The sequence below is a fragment of the Musca autumnalis genome, unplaced genomic scaffold (genome assembly GCF_047663935.1).
Source record: "Musca autumnalis isolate F117 unplaced genomic scaffold, ASM4766393v1 scaffold_2, whole genome shotgun sequence".
NCBI lineage: Eukaryota > Metazoa > Arthropoda > Insecta > Diptera > Muscidae > Musca > Musca autumnalis.
In genome coordinates, this window is record NW_027411755.1 from 172,047 (window position 1) to 194,769 (window position 22,723).

Consider the following 22,723-nt stretch of genomic DNA (forward strand, 5'->3'; position numbering starts at 1 on the left):
ATTACCAGGTATTATCAAAACAGAGCAGAAAGAACGGATTGCTGTTGTAGTATCACATGGGGATAAACAACAACTTCTAGGCGTTCCTGAAACTGACAGTAGCTAAGGGGATAAACAAGACCTAGCAGTGTACGAATGCCTAGAATAATGGGGTCTCACCAGCTCGTGCAGATGTTAGGTCGAGATCTCCTGTACCCGCGTACAAACTTATTAGAAGTATTGTTGAGAGGGATTTAATAATTAAAAAATATGGTATTACAATATATATAACCATATTTTTATAACCTACACCACAACGTGGTAAGGGGTCTCAATAATATAAACATCTGCTAAAAAATCGGCGTTAAACGGCAAACAATCATAATTTAGAACACTTTGAAGATTTTTGATGATTTTTTCAACTTTAATTGACAATTTTACGAATTTTATGACGATTTTCGGCCAAAAACTGTTTGCATATTTTGCATATTCTGCATATTTTTTGCATGTTTTGTGCATATGCAAATCAGCATCTTCGTATCTTTATTATTAAAAAAATATGCAAATACACAAAATCCGATGTCTAGTAATAATTATTACAAAATATTACTGAATGTTAATATACTGGAATGTTGACGATTGTATAATTGAAATGTTACTAAACATTACTGAGGATATTTGTTCAGTAAAATTTAGTAAGTAAAATGATAAACCTATTTAGACATAATTTTCAATTATACATACGTGTTTGTTTACTACGACGTTTGTGTTTTAAAAAGTAAAATATTAGGTTCGTTCTTTTACTTACTAAATTTAACTGAATACATTTCTTCAGTAATGTTTAGCAAAAAAAAAAGAAAACTTTCAGTAAAATTTTGTAATAATTATTTCAAATTGTCGAGTACAATATTTACAGTTTATTTATGTACATATGTCGATAAAACAGCAATGCGAATGAAAAAACAACACCACACGCGTTTGTGTTTTTAAAAATTTTGTTTTTAAGCAAAATCACACGAAAAAATATTTCGAAAACTAAAACTTGAGTGTTTTTGATTCGTATACATTTTCGAGTCGATATAAACAGGATATTAATAGTAAAGCATAATGGGTGCAATTTTTTGTCCATTAGACCCCCGGTCTTGAGACGCATTTCTGGCTACATCGGTGAGGTCTCATATCAATGAGTCTAAAATAGAATAGACTTCACTCTTTGGTGATGGATATTTTTGTTATACTTTTGTTTTTCGTCAGTTTAGAACCTCGCTCTGCTATGTCGTTCACAACTTTCAAGTTGTTTACCATCCCTTGCGCCTCCTGGAAATTCGGAGTTAATGTTTAATCTCTTGAACAACAAGGCGTTCACTTTTAATTACGCCATGTAGACATTTTTCTAGGAATTTCGTCAGTTGCTATTTTTTAAGTTTGGGTCGAATATTTCTAGAGATTATCGAATATTTCGTTAAGATTTTTGCCACCATTAGGCTCTTTACGGTTTTTTGCACTGTCTGATTAAACAATGCTAGGCCCACAAGTTCAGGACTAAAATACCATAGATGATTTATCATTTTGTTATTTCCTTTTCTGATTTTTGTTTGTCAATGTTTTCGTATTTCAATTGATTTTCAATGAGGTCTAGGTCTTGTTTTGATGCTTAACACATCGTAGAATATAAAAGACCATCTGTCCCGAAAAGAATCAAGCGTGTCTTCAGGAAAATCATAGCCATGAAATTGTCATTGCTGGTGGACCCCTGTAAGTTATCCTATAGTAACGTTACACGTAACAATTGGCTATAATAGAAGCTCTCCGAGAGAATCCCAACAAATATAAGATGTCTAGGAGCTTTATCTGTGAACAGCGGAGAATAAATCGTGAAAAATACATGCAACAACTTAAACACTATTTGCGTGCACTGGCATGAAAACCTATTACCAGGTATTATCAAAACAGAGCAGAAAGAACGGATTGCTGTTGTAGTATCACATGGGGATAAACAACAACTTCTAGGCGTTCCTGAAACTGACAGTAGCTAAGGGGATAAACAAGACCTAGCAGTGTACGAATGCCTAGAATAATGGGGTCTCACCAGCTCGTGCAGATGTTAGGTCGAGATCTCCTGTACCCGCGTACAAACTTATTAGAAGTATTGTTGAGAGGGATTTAATAATTAAAAAATATGGTATTACAATATATATAACCATATTTTTATAACCTACACCACAACGTGGTAAGGGGTCTCAATAATATAAACATCTGCTAAAAAATCGGCGTTAAACGGCAAACAATCATAATTTAGAACACTTTGAAGATTTTTGATGATTTTTTCAACTTTAATTGACAATTTTACGAATTTTATGACGATTTTCGGCCAAAAACTGTTTGCATATTTTGCATATTCTGCATATTTTTTGCATGTTTTGTGCATATGCAAATCAGCATCTTCGTATCTTTATTATTAAAAAAATATGCAAATACACAAAATCCGATGTCTAGTAATAATTATTACAAAATATTACTGAATGTTAATATACTGGAATGTTGACGATTGTATAATTGAAATGTTACTAAACATTACTGAGGATATTTGTTCAGTAAAATTTAGTAAGTAAAATGATAAACCTATTTAGACATAATTTTCAATTATACATACGTGTTTGTTTACTACGACGTTTGTGTTTTAAAAAGTAAAATATTAGGTTCGTTCTTTTACTTACTAAATTTAACTGAATACATTTCTTCAGTAATGTTTAGCAAAAAAAAAAGAAAACTTTCAGTAAAATTTTGTAATAATTATTTCAAATTGTCGAGTACAATATTTACAGTTTATTTATGTACATATGTCGATAAAACAGCAATGCGAATGAAAAAACAACACCACACGCGTTTGTGTTTTTAAAAATTTTGTTTTTAAGCAAAATCACACGAAAAAATATTTCGAAAACTAAAACTTGAGTGTTTTTGATTCGTATACATTTTCGAGTCGATATAAACAGGATATTAATAGTAAAGCATAATGGGTGCAATTTTTTGTCCATTAGACCCCCGGTCTTGAGACGCATTTCTGGCTACATCGGTGAGGTCTCATATCAATGAGTCTAAAATAGAATAGACTTCACTCTTTGGTGATGGATATTTTTGTTATACTTTTGTTTTTCGTCAGTTTAGAACCACCGTTAACTACATATGTAGATTCTATTCGCCAAAATGACGTTGAAAATATGGAAAACTCATAGAAACATTTGTGGTAATCGCGTATTATGGCGTTTTCCCAATATCCTTTTCAACGGAGGTGAACGATAGTCACAAAAAAACTTAGGTTTAACTTCGATTCCTAAGGTTAACTCACACATTTGAATTAACAGATTGGAATATGTTATTCAAATATTTTGACCGCAAGTTATTTCCACAACACAAAGTTACCAGTTACCCTTTCGGGTTTTGCATTTTTACTTTAAGTTTCCTATTGAAATTTTAAAGTTAGCATAAATTTAATGGACAACATATGTAAGTTACATATGTACATTATTGTATGTGACCCCTAACTGCCTACCGAAAAACAATTTCACACACACACACATAATGATGATAATAGGCACAGATTTCCATTTTTATTTTATTGTGTCTGTTGTGGCTAAACCCAGCCCACCGCAAAACGCACTAAAACAGGAGGCGAAACCAAAGCTATAGTAAAATAATAAATGTGGTCATACTCAGACAAGCAGATTTCCTCTGATCCCTAATTTCCTAGCTAGGTGTGACGATGGAGATCTTGCGATTTTGTAAAATCTCCAATACCGGAATTAATTCCCTCGTAGTCGTCAACGGTGTTTATAAACACCTCTTTTAAATCATGTCAAGTTACCTACTCTTCAAGTAGAAACCCGGAATAAAGATTTACGAATTCTGCAATTTTTTTCAAATATGTCCTGTTTGGCATCCCTAGTGCTGACCAATCGTCAAGCAAAAACCTACCCTTATAAAGTCTGAATAACAGCATTCGAGCGTAGAAGAACATCAAACATTAAATACATTTTGGAGAATCCTGTTTGTAAACAATATTCAGCAGTACTAGGAAAAAGGACATGTCGGTTGGTGGGAATTGTATGTAGTGTTTGTGGTGTGTTTGCTTTCGTCTTTTGTAAATGCCTACACAATTTATTTAAATTCGGGAGCAACCATTAACAACATAACGGGGGTGGTGCTTTTGCATAGATGTGACATTTGTAAAAACTGTTAGTGACTTGGTACGAGCTCCAATTGAAAATTACATACAAACATCGATGGTTAGGAATTGATACTCCATCTTTTGCATTGATATAACCAGGTATCTGTGATAAATTCTTATGCAAGATCCGAGGATGTTTTGAAGGTCTTTAGTTGTTCATTAACTTAAAAAATCAAACTTAAAGTATCACGAAACGCAAAAGGATTGCGCAGAAAAAATATAAATTATTATGACATTTTTTATATAATCATTTATAAGGTCTGGTCACACTTGCTAGGAGATATACGTTTATAATCAAATAAGATTACAGTTTATTTGTTAAAAAAATAGGGGATTACTTTGCGCAAATTTCGCGAACTGAAAGAAAGTCGACGCTATCTCCGAGAAGTTTGCTTTGAAAAATATTCAAATTCGAAGTGATGATTTTTTTTTAATTTGCCAGAAATGCGGCACGCCAAAATGGGTACACATCCCAGTTACGCATATAATGAAATTTTTATTTAATGTCCCCATCCATATCGTCAGTAGATTCTTAAATCAAAAGAATCACAATGTAAATATCTATCTGCATAAATAGCCTAATCTAAAAATATGAGTTATATTTCCGTATCATATGCTCAGAATGTCGTACCCCTCCTTAAACAGAAGACAAACGAAAGTTATCAACACTGGCGACGATGTTGTTGTGACAACTGCTCCCACCTTTCTGTGCAAACAATGTAATGTTCCTTCCCTCTATAAATTCTTGATGCCAAAAGAAGAAACTTCCTCCTTAAGATTTGGAGCGCAGACAGAGAAAAGCCACATAAAACTCCAAACTCCATAATAGTGAAAAATGAAAGTTAAACGTTTCTGTTTTTAACGACCTATTCAAACAGCCAGCATTTCGCATATTCCCCACCTTAAGCGACCTTCAACAAAGCATACATACACATCAAATGTGTCTGTGTGTGTCACAAATGTTTCGGTTGCTGAAAACCATAACAACGACTTCCTGTTCCTGTCTTTTGGGATTTTTCAAGGAGTATATTTACATTTATGTGTGTCCGTATATTCAACTCTAGACTGTATTTGATGGTGGAGCATTGAAATTGGAATCAGAGGGGGTTTGTTGTTCAAGGAGTAGGGTGGCTTTTGTTTTGTCTATACTTGGCCATGTTGTACAAGTTTTCTAATTTCAGCAACAAGATGTATTTTTTCTGTTGAAGGTTTATTTGTTCGGGCTGACAAAGAAAGTTTGCTCGTATTTTTTCGCAAGAAAAAAAAAACAGTAATATTTACCCTCAAATTTTACAATACGCTCAAGCAACAGACTTTACTTCCTGTGATATCCACTTTCGGCAAAAATATTTGGATGGATGTGTTGCCTGTTTTTTTGTATTGCAATGAATGTGTTCAGAAATTTCCGTTAAACATTCTGATAAATTGTATTAAAGTTTGATTTGATAAAGTGAAACAATTTGGCTTGATTTCATGGTATTTTCATTTAAGTGATTTGATTAGAACTAGGCATTTTGATTTGTTAGAATGTGAGTATGTGTGTCTGGGTTGATGTTTGAACATTTCAATCGAAAGAATGGATATTGGAGCTGCAAAACAAATTTAAGAAATAGAGTGTTTAAATGTATTACTCCTACGATAGAGTAAGTAAATTGACAAATGTGTAACATCTTTCGCATCTAATCATCCACTTTTTATGTTTGAGGAACACTTATATAGATGACAAGATCTTGTGCACCAAACTTTTATTTTAATAAATAACCGATTGAAAACCCGAGAACAGAACGAAATATTGAATTCCCTACAATTAATTTATTAGCAAATATGTATAACTTATTCAAATAATTTTCCAATTAAGGCAATTGTTAAAAATTCGAAGTCTTAAAGTCTTTACTGTGGAAAGCCCTCATAAACATGTGCTTTTTGTTTTCAAAACCAAACGCGTAAAGCAGCTTCATATTTTTCAATGAATTTTTAGCGATCCCAAACATTATTGCAAGAATTATACTCTCTGAGAGCTCGCAATTTAGAGGAATGATATGGAAATATGCAGCCCGATCAGGAATAACAACTCCTTGTTAGTTTTCTCACTCTCTCCTTAAGTTGCAACGGTAGAGAGGCAAAACATACGGGGAGTTTACATTCATGATTGGACTGAATAAAATGGAAAATATAACGAATTTTCATTCATGTTTTGTAATACATTTTTTTAATTAAATGTAAAAAATGGTTTCTGAAGTTAGAATCATTTATTGACACTTCCTATATTTTGTTTGCATATGCCGAGACATTTGGTATTTTTTTTTTAATTTTAAATATAGTAAATGTATTTTGTTTTTCAAAATAGTCAGCCTTAATCCCATAGTCGTTGTTTTAATATTTTATTAAAACAACTTTAATTTATTAGTGGGAAAAATTGGCGATGTTTACCTATTTACATCTAGCTTATGTAACTTGGTGATTGTTCACATGTGATTTCTCAAATTTGGATGTTTTGCAGTTGAGTATACGCGCTAGTGAATAGTTGGATGGAACAAAATATATTGATAAAGTGGTATCTCAAACGAATATTGCGTTACGAACGCTCTATAACTGCGACCTTATTCCTACACTGCATGTAAGGCAAAACAGAACATGGCTCAAGATCTCAATCAACCTAATTTTCTCTGTATTCGTACATACATATGTTATGTAGATTGGCATGGTAATCTGCATTACATATAAAACCTAATATCATTCAAATCTTATTTCCCTTGTCAAACAGAGGTAACAATTAAATAATTAATAATTAATATGATAACATAAGAAACCTTTATTATATTTTTATAAGCATTAACGTGTTTTGAGGGGTGACCGCCAGTTGTAAAGCCCAATTAAAGCCATTTTTCATGCATTTTTTTCCAAGAAAAATATGAAAAATGTTTAGTAAATGTTTTTTTAATCTGAAAGAGCACATCTTAAACTACATTGTGAATTTTTCTTGTTGAAAAATATTACGTAGTTTTGTGGCAATTGACCTTCTACCAAATCATGTTTTTCTTGAAGCGTTTTGCTCTGCCAACTCTAGCTCGAAAACTAATAAGCCGATCGTCATATATTTGTGTATGCTTATAAAGAACATAAAGATGAAGTCCTTCATCGATCGATTTTTTAAAAAATATTAGGTTTTAGGGAAATGGTGGAACTAAACAAAATCAAAATTTCAATTTTTTGCTTAAAATACTGAGGTTTTTTGGTCAAAAGACAGATAAACAAAATTTTTAAAAATAAAATCGATCCATGAATGACTTGTTTTTGATGTCCTTGATAAACCCATATGTAAATTAATAACCAACATGTCTCGTCCTATATGACAATCGGTTTATTAGTTTTTGAGCTAGAGTTGGCACCGCTTTCAAAATGTCATTTCGAGAAAAACACAATGATTTTTTTCCTTCCAACACTCATATCTCAGTCAATTTTATTCCGGTCGACTTGAAAGTTTTACCACATATTCTATGATACTTATACTTTAAAATAGGCCTATCTATGAAAAATAAAACAGAATTAAAGTAAATTAATTAACAACATGTCTCGTCCTAAAACAGGTTGCACACAAATATCTCACAAAGAAATCAAAACTTGTGTTACCCTGTACATGGCTGGTGGGTTTATTTCTATTCTAGACACTTACCTATTCACCATCTCATTTCCGTTTTGAATATTTTGTATGGTGGATGTTGAATTTGTGGACGATGTCTTCTCAACACCCTGTGTCGTTGTTGAGTTGGGTTGTTGGTGGATATCGGCTTTTATCTGAGCTTTTATCTGAGTTTTTGCCGCCGCGCCGCTAATCACTGCGGATTGATAGCCCTGTTTCGATTGGTGTTTGAATCGACTCAAAGCAAAAAATAATGCCAACACAGCTTTCAAGCGACCACAACAGATGTCGCTAGTCGTAATATTATCTAAGCCAGAAACCGTATGTGTGCGTAAAACGTTAAGGCATGAATTGACGTTGTCGTACTGAAATAGAGAAACAAAAACAAATGAAATTAAATTTTTTTCTTAGTGCGATTGCTCCAGTAAATTTAAATTGTATTTATGTGTACGCAAGCAATAGATTAATTAGAATATATGTGCATCTTTCAACCGTAAACGTAAAATTTAAACTAATTTTATGAAATATTTTTCATTAGATTTCTTTGACTATGTATAAATATGTATGTAATTTATTGCTTTTGGTTATACGGTAAGAAGTATGGTGTTTGCTTGTTTTACAACAAATAAAAATCTTACAATAACAACATTGTTTAATGAAAATCAAATTGTCAATGACAATATTTGAGAACTAGGGTCGTTCAAAAATAGTCCAGAAAAATGTATAGGAAATAAAAAAAGTTTTGAAATTTAACCTTAATTGGCTTCGATTTTAGTTTAGACATAATATGATACGTTCTACATGTACTTCATATTTTTTTATTCGGCACTGTATACAAGAGATTAGAATAATATAATATAGATTAGAATAATAAAATAATAATAATAATAAATTATGACAATTTGGTTTATAAACTGGGAATTGCCTGAAAATTGCATTACATTTGGACTAGAATTAAATATGTAGTTACTTGGTTATAATACGCACATGTTCTATGATGAAACAAACTAAAAAAGGAGTTTGCCAATAGAATATCTATGTACATATATTTATGGTAACATGGGGAGGTTAGGCCAGCGCCGAATTTCTTGTAAACTAAAAGTGCTAGAAAAAAGCATTACATGGTAAATTGTGAAGATCTATCATATCCCAAAAGTTGGCAATTGTGTCAAAGATATTATGCATGGGGTTTGTGTTTTTCAGGGTTTTGCGAACAGAATCATTTTTCCAGTGTGTAAAAATATTATATTTTATAGCAAACTATTAAATTTTAGCGCTAAGGAAAACACTATCCTAGAAAAGATAAAACTGGTTATATTTCATTATAAAAACGGTAGAAATTAAAGGAAATTTTGCTTATTTTTAAATATTTAGTCGAATACAGTTGAAGTAATGTGCAAAAGTCACGAAAATATAGGAATAATAGATTTCGTGAAACATATAAGCCTGCCAAAACCACGGTCTAGGAGGGAAAATAGAGAATTTTTCTGAAAAATTACTGCTAAATCGCCCTTAATTTTCTTGAAATTGGTCACCGAGTCCTAAATGAGTGTCAGGCTATTAAGGTCAATTTTGTAGAGAATTTTCACTGCTACCACATTTGCTCCAATCTCATTTCGGTAGGACTTGTGGTTTCCAAGCAAAATCGTGAAAATCTAAAAACCCCTAAAAATGTCAACTTAAATGTTTTTTGATTTTTCTTATCTATGAACATTGTAGTTTCAGAATCCGCAAAAACTTCCCAGGCGTAAGCACCTTCCATTTAAATTTGTTTCAAGAGCACCTTGAATAATTTTAATATTTTTACCAAAAATAATATTTGAAAAAACTGTAACGGTGTCGATATGAGAACAGTTTGAACAAAAACGTAACGAAGCCACTCCATGTTACTATATATACCGCCACTACAGTTCAAGTTCAATGTCAAAGAGCAAAAACATTAAACAGACCATCAACAAAAAGGCCAATCATAAATAATGCATTGAATTGTTGAAAATTAATTAACATTTGATCTTTAATAAGGAGCACAACATCTTCATTGCCAATTCTCCTTTTTATAATCCGTTGATTTCCTCGAACTGGTGATTTCTTCAGGCAACGCATTTAATCTTTTGCTGGTAATTAATTTAAAAGTTCGAGTCGTTTAATAATTCCTTTTTGATTGTAAATTTCTTGCAAGTATTTTGTTTTCGTTTTTTTGTTCTGTTTTCAAAATAAGCTGCTGTTCGTTCTCTTCAGTTAGGTGGCCAAGGTGATCAATCAAAATCAAACAATATAACAATTTGAAAAAACAAAAAAGTTTTTGTTCGACAAGATAGATAGTGAGACAAAAACATGGGAATAAATAATTAAAAAGGGAATGTAATTCTTTTCTGGAAAAGACAAAGTTTCCAAGATAATCGCACCGACAACTCAACAAAACAGAAAAAAACCTTTAAATTGTGCGAGAAACCATAGAGTAGTGAAAATAATAGTTTCGTTTCATTTTCTATTAAACGGTGACGTCATAGGTACAACTTTTTTGAAGATTTTATTATGTTTCAAAAATTTTTTCTAGAAAATTTTGGGTTATATCTTTTATATCAGAAGACACCAACAAATTTCTGATATATCTACAGAACAAGAAATATACTAGATCCACATTTAATTAGCGGCAAACATTTATGCCATCTGTTCCGACGATTTTATAGCCAGTTATCACATCTGAAAGAGTTGCTTTTGACCTCTTCGGATGCAAGTTTTGGCATCATGCTGGGTATCATGGATCAGTATTTTACACTACTTTACACTACTTTTGTTTGTACCATTCAGGGAATTTTAAATAAGTACCGAGTACTGAAAATGCAATCAACTTCTAGTAGACATTTTTTGAAAGTAGATATTGAGACTACTTTTTAGATTAGATCGTGTTTGGATTTCGGAAAACATAGAAAATAGAAATGGGAGTTGAACCAAGTAGTCATCCGCAAACATCTTCCGAATAAGGTGCCCAGTAATTTTTCAGAAAATTCTAAAAACTCTAAAATTTTATTTTCAGTATTTTTATGTATTTTATATGACACCTTCTACCATAATTATTTCAAACACTGTTCACTAGGGTTATAACTTTTTGCACTTTTTTGCAAATATCAAAAATACCACCACATAGCCGTGTAGAGCATGAAAAGCTATTATGAAATAAGGTGTATTTTTTTCTCTATCGCGAAAAAAGTTTCCGAACCAAATGCATTGAAGTTCAGTAATGCATTTTTTAATTTTATTTGTTATAATGACATATACGCTTTTTATTAAAATTTGTATTTTTTAAAATCTAATTTAAAACCAATATCAAACCATTCTGGACCAATTTGTTATCAAATCGCGGCATTTCGGAGAATATTAGGAACTTTTGACAATATTGCAATTTTGTTGTTTTTTTTTTATAAACTCGCGAATTTTATGTTTATATTTATTGTACCTATCGGACAACAGAATATGGTGTCATTTGCAACAAATTCGAAAGATACAGACCGTTTTTAATGACTTTACCTGTGAGAATTGTATTTATTTTCTATAAATATTTATTCAAACAAAGCAAATTTAAAATTTTAAGTAGAAAAAATATCAAAAGGGTTTTAGTAATCGCAGTCGGTGCGGAAACTTTTTTCACCGAATCGATCTTAAAAACGCGTTTTCGTTATCAGGACAAAATCCGCCACACGGTACTGGTGTGGTATTTTTTTCGTTATAGCCCTACTTTTCACACGGGCAGTTTTTTCATATTAGGGATTACTCTTGACTGTAGACATATTTATCAAATTGGCGTTTAAAAATATAAGCAACGTGATAGAGGCAGCTTACAACAACTGCATGTTCTAAAGAGTTGTTAATTAACAGTTTGCGAAATATATATTGAGGCAATAAATGCAGTACTTCGAGTTGATTATTTCTCCAAATATTTTCTTTATGAACTTATCTACAAATTTGTCGCAAAGGTTAAAGCAAGATTCGAATTGGTTTCAGCCTGCTTCAGCCTATGTGATACCCTACAGCACAGTGAATATATAAAATACATATGGGCAATATATGTATAAATAAACCTGAACTGATTTCGATATAGTATGATACTTATTACTAGACCAAATTCCGTCACACATTCCAATTTCATCGTAATCAGATATATAACGTGTTTGGTGCAGCAAATATGTACGTGAAATCGGCCGAAAATATATATGGGAGATATATCGAAATCTGAACCGATTTCGACACAATTTGGCACATTTATTTCTGGACTGAATATAGTCACAAATTTTAAATTTCGTCAAAATCGGCGTAGCGTGTTTAGTGTGGGTTCGAACAAATTTTGAAAAGCAAGGCCTGGGTGTATTTGCTTATTCTGTCAGAAATACCATAACTGAATATGCAACAGTTTGTACTGTTTATTTGGTATTTTGAATCAATAAATAAAAACGCGAAAAATGAATAGGAGGCCATGTTTTCTTTACAGTGTCAGCTTCCGTATATGTTCAAAATTTGTTTCATCACAATGTTGATGAATTTCAGTTCAATTAATGTTGTAATAACAATTTTCATTTCGATTGAATTTTAACAAGTATAAAATATTTTGTCATAGTTTTCAAAACAATACACATACATAATATGGTTAGATAGACACCTTAACAACACTGTAAGTATGGACCAATATTGGTTTTGATTTCATATTCATGTATTGTCATCCAAATCTGAAATGTGTGCAAATTTTAAGTTCGATTGGTCAACTGTAACTGTGTGAAAAATGAGTTACCAGATTTGAAAAGCAAATTGTTTTTGTTTTTGTTTAAAAATGGAAAACTTCAATTCAAAATTGAGGAAATTTTTTTTTTTTGAAGAATGGATTGAAAGTAGTCCATACACTAGTCAATCATACGCGTACACAAGGGCTCATCAGCAGTTGTCACACATGCCCATAGTGTATGGGCCGCATAATGTTGGATTGTCAAATACAATAAATTATTTTCCCAAAACGTTTGTTTCAGGTGCTAGTGTAAATACGATCAACTTTAGTTTTGAATATAGGACAGAGTCTTCGACATTGAAAGAATTCTCAGTAAATTGTATGTAGGCTGGCAAAAGCTTTTTCCCACAATTCATCTGCTGGCTAGAGAGGCAACAAATGTAAACGTATTAGTGGATTAAACAAATAATAATACTATTCATGCAACGTTTTCTACGACCAGTGGCTTCACAGAGTATTTGTCCCAAATGACAAGGAACATTTATTTGTAGACACGGCGCTAGCATAAGAAAACGTTTAAATATTGTCGTAAAATTGGGTAATGCTAACTGGTTGCCTGACCACAAATGCCTAAATACATACAGTCTGTTGTGGCATAGAGTGACGAACTGATAAGCGAATCGTTTAAAGACCATATGGATGGAGACTTAAAGTAATTTCAATTTTAACCGTTTTTACTATATTTGTGCAAAAATCTGAATGTATGCTTTTGTACGTTTGTATGTAGTTATATTAGGGTTATAACTTTTTTGCAAATATCAAAAATACCTCCACTAGCCGTGTAGATCATGGAAAATGCGTTGTCAGTTTCCCAATACCTTTAGAAGAAGTTCCTTCACCGATCTGCGTGCATGTTTTCCATTGCAGTTATTTCTTTTGTTTTTCATTACGACAAAAAATCATTCTTAAATAAACATTAAAATTGAATATTATCTTCAATATCGGGCAACTACATATGTATATTAAGCATAATTCATAATTTGCACCAAATCGCGATAATTTAATCGTTCATTTTAACTAAAATAAAACATGCTGCTAAACATTACTGAAGAAGTTTGTTGAATACCATTTGTCACGTTCAAGGACAAACGTAGTGTGTGTTCATAAATGCTACGTTCCAGAACCTGCAAGAATCTACTATTTATACCCTACACCACCTTGTGGTAAGGGGTATTATGTCTTTGTGCATTAGTTTGTAACATGCAAAAGGAAGAATCACTTTCTGAGTCGATTTACGCATGTCCGTCTGTCCATGTATTTTTGTAAACAAAGTACAGGTCGCATTTATTGTCCGATTCCCATGAAAATTCGGGAAGATAGTTTTTTTTGGCCAAAGGACGAACGCTATTTATTTTGGTAAAAATCGGTTCAGATTTGGATATAGCCCCCATATATATCTTCGCCCGATTTAAGGCATTTGGTGCACGAAACACGCTATATATGTCCGATTTCAATGAAATTTGAAATGTGCGACGGAATTTAGTCTAGAAATAAGTGTGCCAAATTATATAGAAATCGGTTCAGAGTTGGATATAGCCCCCATATATATTTTCGCCCGATTTAAGGAATTTTGTGCACGAAATACGCTATATATGTCCGATTTCAATTAAATTTGGAATTTGCGACGGTATTTAGTGTAGAAATAAGTGTACCAAATTATATAGAAATCGGTTCAAATGTGGCTATAGCTCCTATATATATTCTCGGCCGATTTTAGGTATTTGATGCACGAAACGCGCTATATATGTACGATTTCAATTAAATTTGGAATGTTCGCCGGGATTTAGCCTAGAAATAAGTGTGCCAAATTATATCGAAATCGGTTCAGATTAGGATATAGCTCTCATATATATTTTAGGCAGATTTGAGGTATTTGATGCACGAAACACGCTATATTTGTCCGATTTCAATGAAATTTGGAATGTGTGACGGTGGTTAGTCTAGAAATATCGAAATCGATTCAGATTTGGATATAGCTCCCATATATATTTTCGACAGATACGAGGTATTTGATACACGAAACACGCTATACACGTCCAAATTTGATGAAATTCGGACTATGTGACGGAAATTGGTCTATAAATAAATGTGAAAAATTATATCAAAATCTGTTCTGATTTGGATTTAGCTCCCATATATATTTAACATATTCAGAGTGGTGTAGGGTATTATATAGTCGGCCCCGCCCGACTTTGATCCTTTTCTTACTGGTTTTAAAATGTTGGCAATTTTTTCCTTTATAAATTTGTCAAACAGTTAAAAATAGTAGGTTCTTACAGGTTCTGGAACACAGAAAATGGTACGCCACATGGCACTGGCGTGGTATTTGTTGATCATAGCCCTAATGTACATATGTATTTTACCAAAACGGCAACAACAATGGCGCTTATTAAAATCGTCATTGTCATATCCATTGTTGTTATTAAGTTGCAGTTCTATCTGTTCGCTATCGTAGTATTGGATGGCGCTTCAGTTGTTATTCCATATTACATTTATTTAAATATCGTAAATATTGTTTTTAAAAGATTGTCGTGTTTTTCCTTTTTGCTGGGGACTTCGCCGATTGTTGTTGTCTGCTCCTCCTGTATTTCTGTTCTGTCTGCTCTGAGGTTATCTTGATTGTTCTTCATCGCTGCTGTTGTGGCTAGTGTTGCATCATAGTTGGATTGCAACATTTGGTGGTTTTACTTCATGTCTGAAGTCTGGCTTGACGTGCCTGTTACACGTTGGAGCTGATACTTTGCAATGCATATCATATCGAATTTGTATTGTTGAAATGACAGTCTATAGTGGTCGCATACATATGTATTTGGCATGGATAAGCCATGCATATGCATGCTTAAGTAATGTTTTAATGTGGTTTCCTCAGTTTCTCCCTTTCTCGTCTGCTGCCATCTTCATTATTGGTTTTGTATAATTTCCTCCTTCATCGTCTTCTCTTTGTTGCTCGTATTTATCTGCCTTCGATTTGTTTTGTGATTTTTGTCTACAACGTCATATTCGATTTATTTGCCCAAATCTTTTTGTGGCGGAATATTCTCTCTCACCGTCAGTTCCTATTGTTTGCAGCTGATCGTTTTTTTCTTTTCCTTTGGGGATTATTGCATTACAATTGCATTGGATTGTATGTTGGTCATCCATTTCTGTTTTCTTTTGGAGTCGTCTGAAATTTATCGCTTAATCGACATTACAATCAACGACAATTTAACATTTTCCATTTCCATTTTCCAAATGGACAGACTGAATTGTTGCCGGTGGTCGCGGCCAGGGATTTTCAGGCGACCAGAGACAGAAACCAATTTTAGGTTGCTATGAAAAGTTTGTTACTTTTTCTCATGACTACTACGACATGAATGGCCTTCACAGCTGTTTTTTCTTACTCTAATAACAAACTAAGCGAGGAGATTCAGCTCATAGATAAGGTTTGCCTTCATGCTTTTTATTCAAATTGGGTTACAGTGGCTGCAGTTGCCTCCTTGTCCGTAATGAATTTGCTTAATGCAGCGCTTTGGGAGCCAACATTGTTGCTGGAGAAATTTGATGCCTAGCTTTAACAAAATTGTGTTATGTCGTGAACAAATGAATGAAATTTGGGTTTTAGGTAGGAAATTTTCCGTTAAAATGTGTATTTAAGAAATTTTGAAACAAATGGTGTCTACTTTAAGTCTCTGTTACAGACAAAATTATACACAGTACGGATGCTTATCCCTATCATTTTACCAATTTATACATATACATTTATAGATGACTACATCCAATATACTCGCGTCAACATTTCAACCCTTAACCACTTCTTACGGAGGAGAAGAAATGAAGGCTTGTGTAATAAGTGCAAACTAAGATGTAATAATCTTCCAATACGGTAGAAGCTAAGTTATTGGCCCCAAATTAAGCTAATCATATTAAAACAGACATATGTACATATACCCAAGAAAACACGTTTGTAAAATGTTTTGGTTCGATTCAGTTCATTGTTGTGTGGTTATATGACATGCCCATACAGTTTCAAAGAGGCAATGAAGAAATATATATCCCGTCTTGTTTTGTAAAATTGTTTGAAACTCACTCTCGCACTGTGAATTAGACAGCATTTCAATAGGTAGTACAATATAACGTAAGGATATGTCCCTGTCATGTAGCTTTGAGCTTTAGAAGAGTCTATTCTCCATTGGCATAAGAAGGAAGTGCTTTTGACTTTTTCATGTTGTAATTTTCACGACACCGTGGGATGCTCAAATAGGATTTAGTTTTTGCCAAGTTGACCACATTTTAGTTTTTTTTTTCAGAATTCACTCAATTGTCGAAATTGATTGTCTTCTATGTAAGGATCCTATGATTTCTACTATTGCATTTTCAGTGGCTGTGTTTAAATGTGCATTTCTCATTCTATTCGAGTAGAATTATAGTTAAGTTCTTGTGGTCGAGCATCTGGCTCATTTTATTTTCTTGGGATTTTTCATTTGATTCGTACATACTTACATATCCCGACGAGATTTCCCACACATGACTAGCAGCTTGGCTTGCTGGGGCACAGTTACTTTGTGGTTGGCGTTTCGGCAATATTGCAAAATTCTATTAACACTTTCCTTAAATTGCATTTCGACGTTATCTTATCGTTTCCGTTGGAAATTGGCAAAAAATGAGCAGCCCTTATGCCCTCGTTATTCTGTTTGTGAGAAACTTATGAAAGAATGAAGCATCTTCATTTCATTCTATACATACACACATGCCTTTGTGCATTATCGCAAACAGAAAATATTGAGTATGGAGAGCAATTTCATTATGGCCTTTTCAAATTTTAATTAAAACCTTCACCAATTGTAGCTTCATTACTCTGGAGTAGCATTATTAACTCTATCAGCGACGTAGTTCCGTGTTGAACTAAATGTATGTATAAAACCAAATAATTTTTGACTTATTCTTTTTTATTTTTCAATGTTTAGTATCTCTCCATTATGACCTGCAATACATACATGGATGTTCCTTAGGATGAATACATAGTTTTGTAATAAGTAATAAGTATTACTTTAAAAAACTATGTATATTTAAATCCAGTGATAACACTGTTCAATACGATATGTGGTCATGGTTTTCAGATGTGTGCAATACCCAATGTTTCAAGAAGCCCACCATTACTTCAAATTGTTATGGACAATGTCGATGATATATCGAACAGTATCCCTCCACAGAACATTACTCTTGTGGTATTCCCAACAAATTGGAAATAACTAAATTTCTTTTGAAAATTTTGTCTGTTAGGGCGAAGATAATTTTTTTAATATTAATTTTAACTAATTTCTCATTAGAGTCGAGCTTAATGACCAACGATTTTTACAAGTGAAAAAGGAAAGCCGAAGATTCGAACCCACACAACCACCACAATGTGACATGTTTCGCCGTTGGTAGAGCCTTATCAGACATATCGGCTGTGTAGCGGCTTCGCTATCATCTAACTTTTCCTCTTTCAAATGTAATTTGTTTCTTACTATGATGGATATTTGTCCATTCATTGTATGGCTTCCATGACAAACGTTTAGCGTAGTCTTAGGAAGTTATGAGTTTGGCTCTGAACGCTAACACGCCGTGACAACACTTTTTTCGCTTTTCTTTTGCTTATTTAATCAATTTTACACAGAATTTTCTCCGCCCATTATTAAAATATTTATTAGCATCACAATTTTTGATCCTTTCCCTAATCATCTTTAAGTAGACTTGAATAAATACCACTTACAAATTTCAAACTTCAACGCCTACCAATAAAACATTTGTTGCTGCCTCGACGCTAGGTGTGTTGGTTTAGCGCCAGATATTTCAACATTGATGCACAACCTCATTTGGTTTTATGGCAATTTATTTGTATTCATTCCACTTTTTGTTTGCATTCTCTTCTTCATTTTCTTTCATTCGATTTATGTGTTGCAGAAACTCTATCTGTGCAGAGGTGGTTAGCCGACATAGGCGTATGCAACATAGAATAATGTTTGTGCAACCAAACCAACAGAGCAGATATTGCTAAAAGTCTCTGCTAGGTACATTGATACTTTTTTGTTCTGTCTCATAATTTGTGCAAAGGAAGTGGCTTGTCCGTCCGGCTATATGTACTTAACCCTCAGCCCGAATACATGGCCAAAGCCGTTTCCCAGTTTTTTAGGCACTAAATGCAATATTTGAGCCTTAGATTAATATTAGTCCTTGTGTACAACATTATAATGTAGTACTTTTTGGTTGATCGATCCTTATTTTACCCAAAAATATTATATTAGATGTTTTCTATGCCCAGAGTACAACTGTTGCTTTTTCACTTTTGTTTTCTTCTAGTGAGTAGATTAGGGCGACATAATTTTTTGGACCTCCTACCCCCTGATTTGTTTCTATTTGATTCAAAAACCTTATACACGAAATTTTATGGCTATCGATCAACGTTAACCCGTGCCACACCAGTGATCTTTGTTTCCATAGTAATTTGTATGGGCCCAAAGGTGCATTTTCAGAAAAATTCTCTAAAAGCCGTTATTATGATGGTCCAATCGAGGAAAAAACTTTACAATTTCATTGTTGTGGCTAAAAACATGTTATGTAACATAGTGGTGGTCGATTCCAACGAAAAATTAATTTAAAAAAATCACCAGAGCGCTTTTTAAATAAATCGCGATCAAAGTTCACATTTGTAGGTTTTCAATTGTCCCAATTTGAACTTCTATATCTCAAAAATGGTAAAACCTTCGAAAATATCACTAAGGCCGATCTTGTAGAGAATCAAAGAGCGATCAAAGTTCACATTTGTAGGTTTTCAATTGTCCCAATTTGAACTTCTATATCTCAAAAATGGTAAAACCTTCGAAAATATCACTAAGGCCGATCTTGTAGAGAATTTATACAGCTACAAAATTTTCTCTAATCCCATTTTGATAGTACTTGCGATTTCCATTCAAAATCGTGAAAACCTAAAAAACCCTAAAAATGTGAACCTTGGTCGCGATTTATTTAAAACGCGCTCTGTCGATTTTTTTGTTTTGATTTTTCTCATCTAAGAACATTGTAGTTTCAGAATTCGCAAAAACTTCCTAGGTGTAAGCACCTTCCATTTAAAGTTGTTTCAGGCGTACCGTGCTAATGTATACACAATCTTGCCAACGACAGTAAAGTCAAATTGCAGAAGGGGTACATTTTGCACAATTTAGATTTAAGCACAAAAAGTGCATAGTATTTATTATTTTCTAACGGCTATATATTTAAGTTTCGTTTTACTTTCTTCGGTTGAAAAAATTTCAAAATATATCTATGCGCCAAAATAGAAAATTTGCTTGAAAAAACTTATTATGCATATATAGTTTTCGTCATTTTTTTTGTACAGGCTGAGGGTTAAACTAAGTCTTTGCACTTTTGTACCCTTTCACAAGATCTGCAGTTGCTTTACGATTTTGCTTCCTGAATACATGTCCTAATGCATCCATTGACACGAAGGGACGCCTTCGTCTTCTGACATTCGTAGACTACCAATTTTATTTAATTTTATTTGTATTCAATTGTTGGTTCTTCCACAGGACGTTGATGTGGCATAGATTTTTGTTTATTCTGCTTTTCAATGGCATTCTCTCAAGACAACAGTCAGAAAGGTGTGGAAATTGTAATGTGTCTTGTTGGAACGTGTCTAACAATATGTATGGGAACACGAAAGTACTGCATTTGGTGAATTGAAATTCAAATGTTTTCGTTGCTTCACCTAATTGAAAATTGCCATTATCAATTTAAAAATCCCAATTCATATCAAGAGCAGGTATATATATTTATGTATGTGTGCAATGTGTTTAATAAAACTATGCAACATAATCGAGTCCAATTACTTGAGAGTCAAAATTCCTTTTGGACATGGAAGTCCTATCAGGCGTGATGTAAAAAATAAAATAAAAAATAAGAATAAGTTTGGGAAAGAATATAAACATTTAGATAAATTAAATTAAATAAGTTCCAAAGTTGCCATGAAATTAGTGTTTTTATTCAGAATGCATAATTTTAAAAGAATTGATTTAATCGAAGTGTATTTAAAGATTATCATACTACTTAGGGGTAGTTTACACTATATGTAAATGTCGTATGACATGAAATTTTCCATCATTATATAGTCGCTAATATGTGCAATATTGGGGATTTTCCTTACGCCATTTACTTTGTGCGTCCACACCAGCAAAAATGTAATAAAATTACGTCTCCACATTGCCTGCGTGGGTAGATATGGAATGTTTTTGTTTCGTGTCGTATGACATTTACATATAGTGTAAACTACCCCTTAACTAACTGCTTAACATCAGAATCAACGAAATCATCGACAAATGAGCATTTTTAAGTGTCAGTTTGCGACTGAAATAAAGTTGTCTATGGATGTGTAGTTGCTAACATACATATATTTATGGCCTGTTTCTCTAAGACAATTCGAATTAAAATTCGTTCGAATTACTACCAAACTCCTGTTGTTGTGATTTTTTTTTTTTTTGTATTGAAAACACTAATAAAACAAATATTTTTCAAACAACAGAAGTTTGGTAGTAGTTCGAACGAATTTTAATTCGAGTCGTCTTAGTGAAACAGGCCTTTAAATCTTTAATAAACAATTATTCCGTTATAATTTATAGTAATTTTGTTCGTTAAGTAAAAAACAAAACAGTTTGAAATTGAATATATATGTATATATAATATTTTTCAAAATATCAATATCAACATCCCACTAAAATTCTTTAATGTATAATATTGGGTTCTGAATCGCCATTCTTTTTGGGCACCGAGATATTGAATAAAATTGGATTTGGTTTTTACAACCTCATTAGTTGATGTAAATGAAAAATATTTGCGCAAAAATTAGACCTATTCATGGACTTTTGCTGTTGCGTTAGTTCATTAACGTTATTTGTGTAGTATTTAATTATATCATTTTTTTGTTTTGTTTTTGTTTGTTGCTTTGTTATAAAACCTATTAACTGATAAAATGAACTGATTTACCAAATTGACTTTACAAAATACACACTGCAAGTGGCGGTGCTGTGAGAGGGCGCATATTTTTTTAAAGCATATAATGTGCGAGGTTTTTTCACGCCCAGATGAATTCAAGCGAGACTACTAAATAGCTTTATTTCTGCATTGACGAGTGTATACATTAAGCAATCATGTTAAAAATCATTGATGGCTGGTTGATAAAATTATACAAAAACAAGCGATAATATTAAATTTAACGATATTCACAAATGATAATGTATGGGACTTGTTTTAATGAATATTAAATTGAGCAGCATTTAAAGGACAACATTGTGCGTGCGTAGCGTGGCGCCAGATGAAATATTGCATTTTCATAATTTTGTGATGAAATATTAAATATGAATTTAAAGCCCACTTTTAGGAGTTCAATGTATATAATTATAACGGTATAACTTTAGGTTCTCATTTACATTTAAATTAAAGTACAGATTTCGGTAAAACAAAAAATTACCTTAAAATGTATTTACAAATATTTACCATGTAATGTAAAAACAGAATGGCACGACGGCCTAATTCTATGTTTCATACTATAAATTTTCTATTCCATTGTGTTGCAACATGTGTAATGACAAAACTAATTTGTAAAATTATTTTAATTTATATTTTGCATAAATTATATTTGCCACGTTTTTCATAATTGCCGTTTCGGACAGGTAATAATTGAATTTCGTTCTGTTCTGGTCAACATCGACATACATAGTTTTAGCTGTTGCAATTAGTGGATTTGATAATCCACTAGCTGAGTTACATACATACAACAATGAAACTAATTCCGATTTATTAAGGCGGCAACTTTGGTTCACGCAATAGTTTCAGTTTTAATGTATAATAATTTACGATCACAACTCTGTCAAATGATTTCATTTTTCATATTAAAGACATTGATTTGGACTATTTTTATTAAAAATACTTGCTTCAAAAATATTATCCAAAATATTCGGTTGAAATTCAAGTAATTGTTTATATTTTCTTAATTTATTTTTAATGATATTCCGTGTATAAATGAAGATAGTATACTGGTTGACACTTACTGCATAAGCTTTTAACTGTTTGTATTTAATCTGTGTTTGACATC

At 32.6% G+C, this 22,723-nt stretch overlaps 1 protein-coding gene and 1 long non-coding RNA gene across 7 annotated transcripts in view; one reads left to right on the forward strand and one right to left on the reverse strand.

Annotated features, from left to right (window-relative positions):
* Positions 1-22,723, reverse strand: part of sick (sickie) — a 317,157-nt gene that overhangs the window by 114,101 nt on the left and 180,333 nt on the right. For all 6 annotated transcript variants that reach the window (XM_073966463.1, XM_073966459.1, XM_073966462.1 and 3 more), the window contains one exon: positions 7,881-8,212. In XM_073966463.1, coding sequence (XP_073822564.1) covers positions 7,881-8,212 — 332 coding nt within the window. The remainder of the gene's footprint in view (positions 1-7,880; positions 8,213-22,723) is intronic.
* Positions 1-22,723, forward strand: part of LOC141393480 (uncharacterized) — a 328,761-nt gene that overhangs the window by 109,603 nt on the left and 196,435 nt on the right. The window lies entirely within an intron of this gene.